Source organism: Tachypleus tridentatus, chromosome 7 (genome assembly GCF_004210375.1).
Source record: "Tachypleus tridentatus isolate NWPU-2018 chromosome 7, ASM421037v1, whole genome shotgun sequence".
Lineage (NCBI taxonomy): Eukaryota > Metazoa > Arthropoda > Merostomata > Xiphosura > Limulidae > Tachypleus > Tachypleus tridentatus.
In genome coordinates, this window is record NC_134831.1 from 78,098,385 (window position 1) to 78,112,101 (window position 13,717).

General features: G+C 34.5%; 1 protein-coding gene across 1 annotated transcript in view; it reads right to left on the bottom strand.

Annotated features, from left to right (window-relative positions):
- The window catches only part of Dlg5 (MAGUK family member discs large 5), an 87,774-nt gene that overhangs the window by 35,986 nt on the left and 38,071 nt on the right, over positions 1-13,717 (bottom strand). Inside the window, 2 exon segments of the mRNA XM_076512621.1 lie at positions 3,313-3,489; positions 12,421-12,523. Of these exon segments, the coding sequence (XP_076368736.1) occupies positions 3,313-3,489; positions 12,421-12,523 (280 nt within the window).

The following is a 13,717-nucleotide window of genomic DNA, read 5'->3' on the forward strand; positions in this document are numbered from 1 at the left end:
ACAAGCAGAAGTGCTAGACACCTGGCAAAAGCTTTCACCTAGAGTATCGGTAATGCTCCAGATATCAGCTACTTCTTGGCCATCAGAGAGTAAGATTGAGATGGGGACAGAATTCTAGTGCTCACTGACCTATCGAACCCTGCCCCATATGACTTTTGAAAATGGTGGTAGAAGATAAGCTAGTTGTGAACTTAATCCAAGATTCCTTCTGGCTTTGACGTCTTATTCCCCTGGCATGTGCACGAGCCTATTGGAAAGAGATGCGATTTGAAAGTGTGGGATATCTACAGAAAGTATCCCAGGCCCGTTTTTGAGCCTTTCGTGCCATGTGGCAGGCAGGATTCCACCACGGACAAGGATATCATGGAAAACCTGTTGAGGTTTTAGGAATACATTGAGCAACTGCTTGTATAATACAGTCAGTTACTGCTGCCACACAGTCGTCTATTGATGGCTTACAGACAATGGCATGATCAAGTTCTGTGAGAGCAGTGAAAGAGAGCCAGTTTGCCTGATCCAGCTTCCACCAAGGCATGTGGGTTGGGTGGCATCAACCATGGCCAGTCTCTAACAAAAGTATAGGAAAATGATCACTTCCTCGTGGATTATTGTCAACTCTCCTTGAAAAATGGGAGAATAATAAAGAGGAGCGAACTGAGAGATCAATAGCAGTAAAGGATTGACAAGGTGCACAAAAATAAGTGGAAGAACTAATATTGAAAAGAGAAAGGTTGTGATCAGAGAGCATATGCTTGACAGAGCGACCCCTCCTATCAATAAGAGCACTTCCCCACAGGGGATGATGTTCATTGAAGTCTCTCAGGATTAGGAAGGGAGACAGCAACTGTTCAATGAGAGCATCAAGATCTGGTTGATCATATGTCTCTCTAGGTGGCAGGTAAAGAGAACAAACAGTAATGGTATGACCCAATGAAACAGATGGCTACAGCCTAGAAGGGTGTGTTGAGTGAGAAAGACAAAGTGGGCACATGCTGATCAACAAACAGTGCCACCCCTCCATTTACTCGTCCATCACACACCCTGTCATTTCTGTACAAAGAAAACTGCCGAAAGGTGACTGTATCAGTAGGTTTCAGAAATGTTTCCTGTAAGGAAAGACATACAGGATGGTAGGAAGCAATCAGTGTTTTGATGTCATCCAGATTAGAACATAAACATCAACAGTTCCATTGTATGAGGGTGGCCATTTTTAATGATGTGTAGGCAAATTGGCTAGAGAACCCTTCTCTTTACGACCACGTTTTTATTCCTTACTGTCCTTATTCGGGGAAAGTCTGTCGACCTCCATGGATCCTGCCCTGGATCGATTGGGCAGGTCTTTGTTATTGGAAGGGGATTCCAGTGACTGAGGACGCAAACGAATGATTGTTTTGCATCTCGGGTTGGAGAAAAAGATGTATCTGAAGAAATGTCTGTACCTGGAACCAAAGGATGTGGATCTTGGGGTTTGTTGGAATGTATGTGAGGAACAGAGATGGGTGTAGAAGTTGATTCATCAACTTTAACCATGGAGGTCAAAAGGCTTTTCATTTGTTTTGAGAACAATTCCCTTGGAGGCACAGAGAGATTTGTTTGCACTCCCACTGTAGTTGTGAAATGAAGTGCAAAAGCATATGTCTGAGATGAAGTGGTGGATAAAAATTTCCGAGCCTCAGGATAAGTAATGTTATGAGTCATTTTCAAACACTGCACCTTTTTTTTTCCTCCAATCATTTAGGACAAAAATGAAGGTAGGAAGGGTGAGAACCATTGCAGTTGACACAATGTGGGTCTGTTTCACACTCATAGGCATAGTGGTCCTTGCCACCACAATGAGCACATGTCAGGGAACCACGACATGACATCTTTGAGTGACCGAACCTCTGACACTGGAAACATCGGAGAGGCTTTGGAATATACGGCCGTAGCCTGCAATTTAGATAACCTGCCTTGATGGTGGCAGGTGCACATGGTGATGTAAATGTTAAAATGAGGATATCTGTCGGCTATGTAGCTCCATCTTTGTGAGTGGAGATGCGTCTCACTGCAGAAACTCCTTGAGTGGAGAAACCAGCGAAAATCTCCGACTTGGGGACATTCTTCAAATCCCTCTCAACAATAACACCTTGTGATGAATTCAAAGTAGCATGAGGTGTAACTTCAATAGGTATATCCCCAATTGCCTTTGAATTCAAGGGGAGTTCACTGTGTTGGGATGTGAATGTTTCAACCAATATGTCTCCAGATCAAAGCTTCTTTACTGACTTTGGAGAGCCAGCAAGTCCCCCCAGTCCCTTCTGAATAAAAAAGGGAGACATTTGCCCTAAAAGTTTCTCTGAAAGAGAATGTGGGATGAAAAAATGAGGTACAACTGGTGGTACAGATGTTGAAGATTGCTGCTCAAAGTCTTCAAGACATGGTCATTTACCTATTGACTGTTTTTTCACTATTTTAAAAAAATTTTTCTTTTTCGTTGGAGGATCCATAGGAAAAAAGGAAAATTTCGGTACCCACTGACCCCACCACCATGGAGCCCTACAAGGGGATGCACTACAATGTCAAGCAAGGACAATGCAGCAATGCCAGGGTTTTGTGAGCACTATACCCAAACACCAGCATCAGACACAATGTCCACAACACCTAAAGAGAACTTCCAACACTGGTACTTGGTTAACCCTAACCCAAGTGGACCAGCCGACTGACTCAAGGGGGGCCACCCATCTTCAAGAATTCAAGGTCAAAGTGGTGTGTTAGGGTTAGACCCCTCAACCACCAGGATTTTCTCCTCCCCTTCACGGGTCGCCACGCACAACTAACATGTGGGTGGATGTTTAGATCCCAGAGGAGGTAACCTGAAAGAACAGAATCTTCCCCGAGAAGTCCCCCCACCACATACAGGAATCCACATCAAGGGGACAGTAAAACGACCAAAATAAAATTACGTTTTCATAATTTTCCTGGTCCTTTTTATTACATTACAACTCGAGAATAAGGTACAGTAAGGACATATAACACAAAACATTTAATTTCTACAATTACTTATTTCAAGAACTAGTTTTAAATAATAATTACATAATTGTTATTTAGACCTTGTTTCAAAGACTGTCAAAATACAGTAAAACATACTGTTAAAGAAACTGAATTTAAAATTATTTTTCATTAGAATACATCCTCATTTTTCATTGTTCAATGTGAACTTCATTTATTTGAGCACAAGCTGAATAAAAATTTAAACTACATACCTTCACATAACATACAAGTAACTAGTAACTGAATAATGTTGTTACATTATTTACAACAGGATGAACTTACAGAATGTACACGATCCCCCACTGAAACAGTTCCTTCCCTTGCTGCCAATGACCCTGGTTCAATACGGCTTACATATACTCCTCCTTTAAGAGTTATTCCATGTTCCAAACTGCCAGAGGCCAACAAATTTACAGTCTGATAAATTCTGTTGCTTGTTACCTGTCGTCTACGTACAATCTGTTTAAAAGAAATATATAATGCTATAACTGAATGAGAATGTCCAAACATTTGTATTGTATAAAATATCAAATCTGAAATAGAAAATTAAAATTCCTTAAAGGAAACTGGTAGGTCATGCAAAAACTGGAGATCTCATGAATAATTTACCACATAATAAGTTTATTTCTCCTCGACTCTGACTAATTTCATCACAAATACAGAGAGTACACACAAAATTATACAATTTAAGATGTTTATTCCAACACAAAAAGAGTCAAAAACAAAACAAATATGATGAGCATATGTGAAACTGTAAAGAGAGGGAGAGAATGAATTCTAAGTTCTCAAAAGTTGGAGTTTAAACTTTCCATTATTGGCAAAGTTCAAGAAATTTATATCTTAATTTAAACTTCAATGAATTGTTCAAAATCTCTAGGAAACTGTAGAAAAATTCTCATACTTGCATGTCAACTAAGTATGAATCTCAAACACAATTTAACACAATTTTTTAAAGAGTTCCAAAACTTCTATAAAGAAAATCTTGCTAATTTTGAAAAATAAAGAAAAACATAGCAAAATATACAAACTCTTTTTTTTTTAGATCAACATAACTGAGAGCCACTAGCAAAACAATATGGTGTTAAAACCCTTAAACATCATGTTTACCTTTAATGTATCATGTTACAGTATTCTTTCCTAATAGCAAATTTAATGAAGCATTTGGCAACTTGGCTAATCCTGTGAATAACTAAAAATTATAGAAACTTACCAAATTTCTTTGGACCTACAAACTCTTTTACAACAACCCCAAATTAAACAGAAATGTTGAAAATTATCTAGTAAATTATGGAGCAAAAAACATGACAGATTCTCATACCTCAAAACAGTAAAACCTCTCTAAGCCATAAACTGCATAGGGCAGAAACCTGTACAAGCCAGAAATATCAAAATTTTGCAGCATTATCTTACGATTTCTCTTATAAAAGGCCCTCTGTATGGCAGAACCTGCATAATGTGAAACAGAAAACTATCTTTCACCTACCTCATCTACCAACAAGTAGGATTATAACCTGAATAAGGCAGAAAAATGTTTTTGATTAAATATTAATTTCTTTAAATATTAATAAATTCGTGTTTACTTAATAATTTTTGTTTAAAAGTTAATAAATTCACGAACATTTTGTTACAGAAAGTATTGGATAAACATAATCTGTTCTTTATTCAAAAGAATGATTGACTGTACTTTTTGGTCGCATTTGCTAATGGAAAACTAGAGACACCATGGGTAATAGTTAAAGTAAAAATTTGTGCTGTTTCAAAAATTTAAGGAAGAATCAACTTCCTGTTGAATGTAAAGTGAATAACAAAGCGTGGATGGCAAGTGCTATATTCAAGCAATTTTTAAACAAATTAAACAAAAGAATGGAACAAGAAAATAGGAATATTCTACTTTTCCTAGATAATGCAACTTGTCACCCAAAAGTACAACTTTCAAATGTTCATTTAGTCTTCCTACTTCCATGTACAACATCAGTTCTACAGTCACTAGATAACAGAATTATACAGTATATAAAATTGAAATACAGAAAATTATTGCTTCAGCATATTACTGCAAACACGAATGACTGTAAGAGAGCATCTGAAATGACCATGAAAACTGATGTGTTAGATGCAATTGAATATTTAAGTCATTCAATCAAATGCGTAAAATAATCAAGGGTTTGATTTCTTTTGGTGGGTTCAGCAGATAGTCCAATGTGGCTTTGCTATAAGAAAAACACACAAATGCGTAAAAGATGAATGCATAAGAAAGTGTTTTCAAAACTGTGGATTTATTCTTTATAATGGCAGAGATTATGAAGAAGTCATTTGTTATGACGATTCTAATGAAATCCAAACTCTGATAGAGAAGACTATTGCTGATGATTCTGTGAACATGGAAAGTTTTGTGAATTTGACAAGAATGTTTTAACAGAAACTGATTTAAAAGCTACAATAGAATTGCAAAATGGTAAAAGTTAGATTTAGAAGATGAACAAAATGGATGAGATACTGAGGAAATAGAAATTCATACTTCATCACAAGGGTTAAGTTATATTAACCCTTTGATATTAACTATCAAAATGTATGCAATAATGAAGGAGGAAAATGAACTTCATGAAAAGGCCATAGAATGCATGAGAAAGCCCATTAAAAAAAATGAAAAACAGTTGAAATTGGACACATTCTTCAAATAAATTTAAGATTTTGCATACTTGTGTATATTTTGAATGTCTATTTTTGTTCTTACTCTAATAAATATAGCATAAACAGTATACTAACTTTATTAACAAATGTCTCACTTTCCTTTAGTCAAGCAAGTATGATGTTCTGCTCAAAAATTATATATATAATTAAGGAAATGCATGCTCACTGTCTAAGCCGAAAATTTTACTTGGTCCCTTGCAATTCCTCCTTAGACATGTTTTACTGTATTTGAACATAATATTTAACTACCACCTAACAATATAGTCTATTTTATTTTTGTTTGAATTTTCTCTACTTCTTGTAGTAACATTATCCTGTTATTATGTATGATAATAGTAAATAGTTGGGATTGCCAAGGTTGTCATATAGTTTACATGCTGAAAAACCAACCTGTTGAAATTATATACAAAAGACCATTCGAAGTGTTATATTATGCACATATAGATCAATAATATGTGAAAAATTTCACTAACATCTCTGTTATAACAATTAAAAAATGTTTGAAACAATAACATTTTTTACTGCTATCTACCTAATCACATCAGATGGCCTGGACTATCAATATAAAATTTCTCCATCTTACTTGACTGGTCTGTGGCTATTCATTTTTAACACTGATAAAACATATAGATTTTATACATGGTAAACATATCATAAACATACTTAAATATCTTTGCAATCCAACTGAACCCAAAATACCACATTACACAAAGAGATAAGAGACAGTTTCTAAAATTAGAGTATGTACTTCATACAGGTATGACATGAAAAGCAAACATGCAAGGGTAGTAAAAAATTATGAATTTTAATATGAAATAAATATCCTGCCACAAAAAATAATCAAAAAAGAATTAAAACCATAACAAAATTTATAAACTGTAATTCATACTCTGGCCTAGAGATAAATGTATAGTATCTAAAGCAGCCAAAGTAGGGACTGAATTTTATAAATTTGTGATTGCAGTTTTAATTCTCTTTCATTACATTTTGTAGCAGGGTCCCTAGTTCATTTAAAAATTCAAAATTGTTTTAATACTTTTGTTTTAAGTTTAAAGTAGGCCTGCCTTTTATGAGGCACTTATAATATGCTCCACAGATTGAAGGGCATTTGTAAACTACAGTAAAAGAATCTTCACTTTATGATAAATAAATCTTTACATTCACTGCAAATTAGTTTTTGTTGATTCAAAACAAACATTCATCATTAACAAAATCTCAATAATAAGTTTTTGAAAACTGCATCTAACGTATCATACTGCTGTTTCATATTTCAGGAAAGTTGTAAAAACATGCAAGTACAGTAACTGGTTTTCCTTTCTTTTGCTCTCTAGCAAATATTACATCTCCACATCTCCAATATTCAGACATGGCATAGGATTGTGCTTCAGACTGGTTGATTGTTTAGCATTTACTGGCACAAAGCAACTAGGCTTTCTGCACCAAAGAAAAAAATTAAAAACCTGGCAAAAAATTAAAAGTAAACTGATTAAAATTTGTAAAAAGGAATCATGTAAAACAACACAAAGTCCAATTTTTGAATTAAAAACTTAAATTTAAAAACACAACTAAGGTCAACCATGTCACCATTGCCAATGATGATGTCCAATGTCAAGGGTGAGCTCATGGTAAAATTATGTCTAAACTGCTTATGGTCATAACAGCAGCACAACAGTAAATTGTGGAATGTTGTGATTTGAGTGTCACACAGACCACACATTGGTGCATCAGTCCCAGATAAATGAAAACAATGAGTTAAAAACTGACCAATGTATAGCCCAGCCAGGACAACACCTTTCTTCCAATTCTTACAGAAGCAAGACAGCCAAAGAGCAACAGAAGGTCTCATCTGGAAAACCTTGTTATCAAGTTGCTCACTCCAAGTTGACTGGCAACTAGTACAAAGCCTTGAATACAGAACCATAGTCCACATATGGAACAGTCATAGCTGTTATAGCACCAGAGCAGATAGACTAAGCTGTGGTGTCAGTGAGCTCATTCCCACATGTACCAACGTGGCTCAGTATCAAAAAAAACTAGATAGAAATAGATGACAGAGAAAAACAGTCCAGCCAGATTTGAATATTGACAAGAACAGGGTGAGAACTAATGTGGAGCAATTCCAGGGCCAGTAAAGAGCTAAGGGAATTGATATAAATAGTACAGTTCATATACTGCATAGCTTCTATGTAATCCAGAGCAAGAGAAATGGTGTACAGTTCTGCAGAGAACACAAACTGTAGATGGAATCCTGTGTACAACCATTGAACCACAACAAACCATGGCAGAGCCCACAGAGTCACATAATTTCAAACCATCTAGAAACTGGGAATTGAATGATTGTTCATAAGATGCTTGGCATAAAGAACATGGTACTTTCAATCAGGAGTATCCACCTTCTTCAGATGACTCAAAGATCACATTTGGGGATAGTAATAAGCCACAGTAGGATGAGCTGATCAATGGAGACAGCAACATCATTTAAGGACAGATCTAATTCAGCCAATTACACCTGGATATGAAGGCAAAAAAAACAAACAATGGCAGACCATCTATTCTGAAAAAGCATGGCCCACTGGGAAAGGAAAACACAGCCCCGGACAGGATGCTGTGATAAGGATTAGAGTTCTGCAGCATAGAGTAAAGATAGTTGCAAATAGTAGAGGTATAGAAGAAGTTCATGAGACTCTGTGTACAAACTCTGCAATGGAGAAGTGTTGAAAACCCCTGATGGTTTATAGGGTCTAACATCTTCAAGGCCAAGGTCCTGGCAGAGTCATAGACCAGAGATTCACAAGTCCAATTTAGATGACATACAGACATGATAGATTTCTAGCATAGAACATTGATCCGCTCTCCAAGAGGCGGAAGAGAAGACATGGGGGATGTTCAATGCCCTTGTACACTTGACATAGCACAGGAAGCCTAGCTGCTTTGTGCCATAAAACAACAAATCAACCAACCAACCAACCAACCAACTTGACACATAGCTACTTGATGTGGGGAATAAATGTCAAAAATAAGACCTAAGAACTTTGCCTCAGGGACAATGGAAAGCACAACTTCTCCAAGATAGAACTTGGGATTGGGGTGAATACCCCATTGGCAGCAAACGTACATGCAAATAATTTAGAATGAGAAAAGATAGAATTGTTTACAGTGGTTCACTTCAGTAAATAATTGAGGACAGCCTATAGTTACCGTTCAATAAACCTCATGCTCAACAACTTACACGAGATGTGGAAGTCGTCAATACAGAGACCAATTGCAATTTTGTATGGGGGTGTTGTCCACTGATGGCATCAATCTTTATAATGAAAAGTGTGACATTCAAGACATAGCCCTGAGGGACTCCAAGTTCCTGTGGGAAAGAATCAGAAAGTGTTGAACATGTATGAATTTGGAATCACTAGTCCATTAAAAATATTTAATAAAAGTGGGCAAATGGCCATGCAACCCATATGAGTGAAGGTCTTGTAGGATGCCATACGTCCACATAATATCATAAGCTTTGACAAGGTCAAAAGTACAGAAACAAGATGTTGTCACTTTAGAAAGGCTTCCCTGATTGATGTTAAGTCGAATAAGGTGGTCCACGGTGGAATACTGTCATTGAAACCCACACTGGGTGGGAGAGAGGGGGTTGCTTGATTCAAGAAACCAAACAAGATGAGCATTAGCCATCCTCTCTAAGACCTTACAGAGACAGCTCATCAAAGCAACTGGACAGTAGTTTGAAGAAATCTTGGGACCCTTTCCAGGCTTAGAAAAAGGGAGGACAATAGCATGATGCCAAGCATCAGTAAAAGCATTCTCCTACCAGATCTGGTTAAAAACAACCAAAAAAACAGCAAGAAAGGAAGGAGAGAGATGACACAGCACCTCATAGTAAATCTCATCAGGTCCAACTAAAGTACTGCAAGACCAATGAAGAGCAAGCTTGAGTTTCACCAGTGTAAATGGGTGATTATACTCACAGAGACAATCAGCCCAAAAAGAAAGAGGTAATCGTTTTCACCAAGTATTGGTGACTAAGAAGGAGGGGGATTAGGTGCATGAGTATAGCTTTTGCCAAGAGAACATTCTAAGTTATTTAAGGTTATTATTCAAAGTTTAAGCTTTAAACTAAGAGAAAATGAAACCAGCTAAGTGTCTTGCTAACAAAAAAAATTCTGTCATATATTTTTAACAAAATCTATAGTGGTGGCTATTGAAATTGTTGTATTTTCATTTACTTACAGTATTAAACCTAAGTTTCTTGTTTCTATGATTCTTATTTATCTGTCTTTGTTTGAAGTGAATAATCTGGCAATACACTTTTATGGCAAAACCAATAGTGAAGTGCTAAATAAAGAAATGATGAAATAAAAAATATAATGCATCACTTATGGTGGGATTCATTCAAAACAGTAGCAGCACTGCATTCAAGCTGAAGAAAACACAGGTCCACAGTTTACATGCCATTCTCCCCAACTACACCTCTGATTACATCCATAAGTTGGATGACCTCAGACTTAAGTACGTTCGAAGTTCATCATTGCATCTTGTTGTTTCCAATACAAGTAATTTGTTTATGCAACACCTTCTGGTTGAGTTTTCTTATACAACCCTGACAACTAATTATCAATGTTTTTTGTTGTTTTTTTACTAGTGAGCTAAGAATTCAGAGCAAACAAAGTTAACAAAGAATTGACAAATTGCATTTGTATGGCATACATCTACAAGTCTCTAACTCCACTTTTAGTATTCTTGTATTTCTTTGAAAATAAATCATTTTTAAAAGCTTATTAAAAACTATTTATTAGAGTACTGCACATCAGCTTAAGTGTTACTTGTGTTTCTATCACAGGCAACTATCATGATGCCAATTACAAGATACATGCAGCTGGCTACTATTTGCTCTATTCACAGTGGTAACAATAATATATGAAAACTGTCTCCAAGAATATAAACAAAAATTATACTTTTATAATGAATAAGTTTTTCTGTGTTCTTTTTTATGACAGGAATAACAACATATGAAATAGAAAATTAATCAGTCATTTCCACAAGCAATAAATCTATTGATCAGTATAATGACATATGTTATATATTTATCATTTTTAAACATATTTAACTGTGCTTACAAAATAGCAGGTTTGTTCACTAATTTATTATTCATAGTGTCAAGCACATACCTTCACTGTTTTATGAGTAATGAAGTCTCAAAGTAAGAAATCATCTGTTGTTTTTTGCTTTGCTCTAGTTTATTACTCAGATATAACCCAAGGTTTACACTTTTACTGTTTTACAAGTAATAAAGTTCCAGTATAAAAATGTATCCACTTATGACCTGGATGTTGTTTTTTTGTGCTCAGTCTTATAAGCTAAAACATAACCCCTGCATGCCATATATAAAACATAATGATGCAAGAAAGTTCATTTTATCCACAAACCTAATGATACAATAAGAATAAAAGTATTACTCTAACTTCACTTCTTTTTCCATCAGTTGTAAGTTGGATAACTGTATTATTAGCAAATACAACCTATGTGGATAAAACTTAACATAGAATACAAAGCTGTAATATTTGAATATGTACCTCTCTTTCAGTTCAAGATGCAATACTTTTGAAAGAAATGAGCTGTTGAAATTGGCAATGTCAAAAACTGTCAAATTCAACAAAATACATTTTACTTTATAGTTTACAAGTTTCTCAAGCCAACATCAGAAAATTGGAATTATTTTTTTCCTGGCAGTCTATCTGCCATGAAGCTCTCTTTATTTCTTATAAGCACTGTACATTTCTTTTAATTATTTTGCCTCAAGTCATTCTTGATGGCATGCTTTCAAATAATCCAAGCATATCATTTTGTTTTACTTTTACACACTGCATAAAAGTAATAAATTGATTTTAATTATTCAGATTTGTTTCTTTTGTTGTAATAATTATTTGACAGTTTATTTCCAATAAATAAAACCTTATGCATATAACTTGAATTTACCAAGTGTTATGATAGCCTTCATCCACAAATTAGCTGAAAGATTAGGGAGGATTATTTTAGAAATCACCATAAATAATTAAAGAAACAAGCCAAAGGTAATTTCTGTAAATAAGATATAGTAATAGGAAACCACTCAGAGACTCAGCATTAAGTCTAATGACTCAAAATAGTAAATATTGAATTTTGATAGCTGTAGTGGGAATAGCATAAGTAGCACACTGAACAGCTTTACACTTATCAAAACATTTATTTCAGAAAAGTAGAAAAGCACATGACATTAGCCTTGTTACTGTATTTGTGCAAATAAATGTGTGTTAACTCCAACTTTCAGGTAAACATTTATGGATGTATTCCATAATGGCATTGTATACAGCTATAATTTTTTATTTCATTAAAAAATGTCTAATTTACTAAAAAGATACAAATTTTGGGTTCAAAAATATTCGGTGGCTGTCATTCCATATATTTGAAATGTCTGTGTTTCAGACATGATAATGTTTACAAGTTATTAGTTTTTATTATTTGAACTGCAGAGACAGCCAGTAAAATGCCACTGAAATAGAACAGGCTATAGATGCGTAGGTAAATTTTACACCATATCAAAATCTACAATTCAAAATCTAAAAGATTTAATTAATGATAAATGACTCACAGGACTTTTAAAAATCATACCAAGTATCTATCTCTTATTACACAATATAAAATATTTTAAAACCTTACTAATGTTAGGTTTCCTTCTCCACCACGAAGAGCCTCCCATACAACGTGTCTTTCTACTGACGTCACATCAACTCCATTTATATTTAATATACAATCATTTGTCCTGTGAAATATATCAAAGTCATTAAAAACCTTTGTAACTTAAAAGAATTCCAGAAATACTGACTTTTTTCATAATGGTAATTTTTCTTTTTTGTATATCAACAAAACTGTATTATGTATTTGAAAACAGCTGGTGTGGGTAGAGAAAGCACTACTAACAGAGGAATGAACATTTCGACCTTGTGAACCTGATAATGACCAAAGAAGGTCGAAATGTTGTTTGCTTCTCTATTAGTTCTTTCTCTACCCATACCAGCCATTTTTAAATATATAATTTTCTCTACAAGTGGGTTTTCTCCTCATCACAAAACAAAACTGTATTATCTTTTAACAAAAGAAACAGAGATTTAATCAGGCATAAAAACTGATAAGAATGCTTATACTAGTAACAATTTATATTTGAATGAACTTGTGAAAGTCAACTACAGTATTCCAAACTAATGGTAAATCAGCTTAGTTTTGTAACAAGTTTATGAAATAGCTTTTAGTTTATAGACAGATTTTGTTTCTCTGGTAATATGTGCAGTAATAATTCATGAGAATACTGTAGCTTTTAAGTTACTTTGTCATGATCAGGAACAATACAAATAAATGTCTGGGTTTATTTTAAATATCATTTAAAAGATCAAACAAGTGAACAACATTAAGAATGTATTTTATTAATAAAACTACTTTATCTCAATACCAAGTGAATAGTTTCATGACATATTTTGCAGAGAATTTTGAGAGTCACATTAGACCAATTACAATATATCACAATGCTCTTCATCAGTCATCTCAATAACAAGTTCAGTGTGTCAAAATTGTTAAAATACATAATAATCACATCCAAGGCTAGAACAGCATGAAACCTTTTTAATCAAATCTTAAAAACAATCTCGTAAGTCAAAATTAGAAAAGGGTAGCCAATACCAAATAATTTTGTTAAAGTTTTATCACAGTTAAATCAGTTTATGTAAAACAAGTATGCTAGAGCAATCATTTCTATTAATGACATTTTTTTCAAAGAAAAAATTTTTCACAATTAGTTTTAAAGCCCCAAAACTTCTGTGTATATAGCCCTAAAATATTACAAAGGTAACAGCTAGACCAAAAACATAAACAAAATTGATTGAAAAACCCACACACATGCAAAAAAGACCAAGTATGATAAATAGCATAAAGATGGTGAAAGCGAAAACCTATGATTATTCAG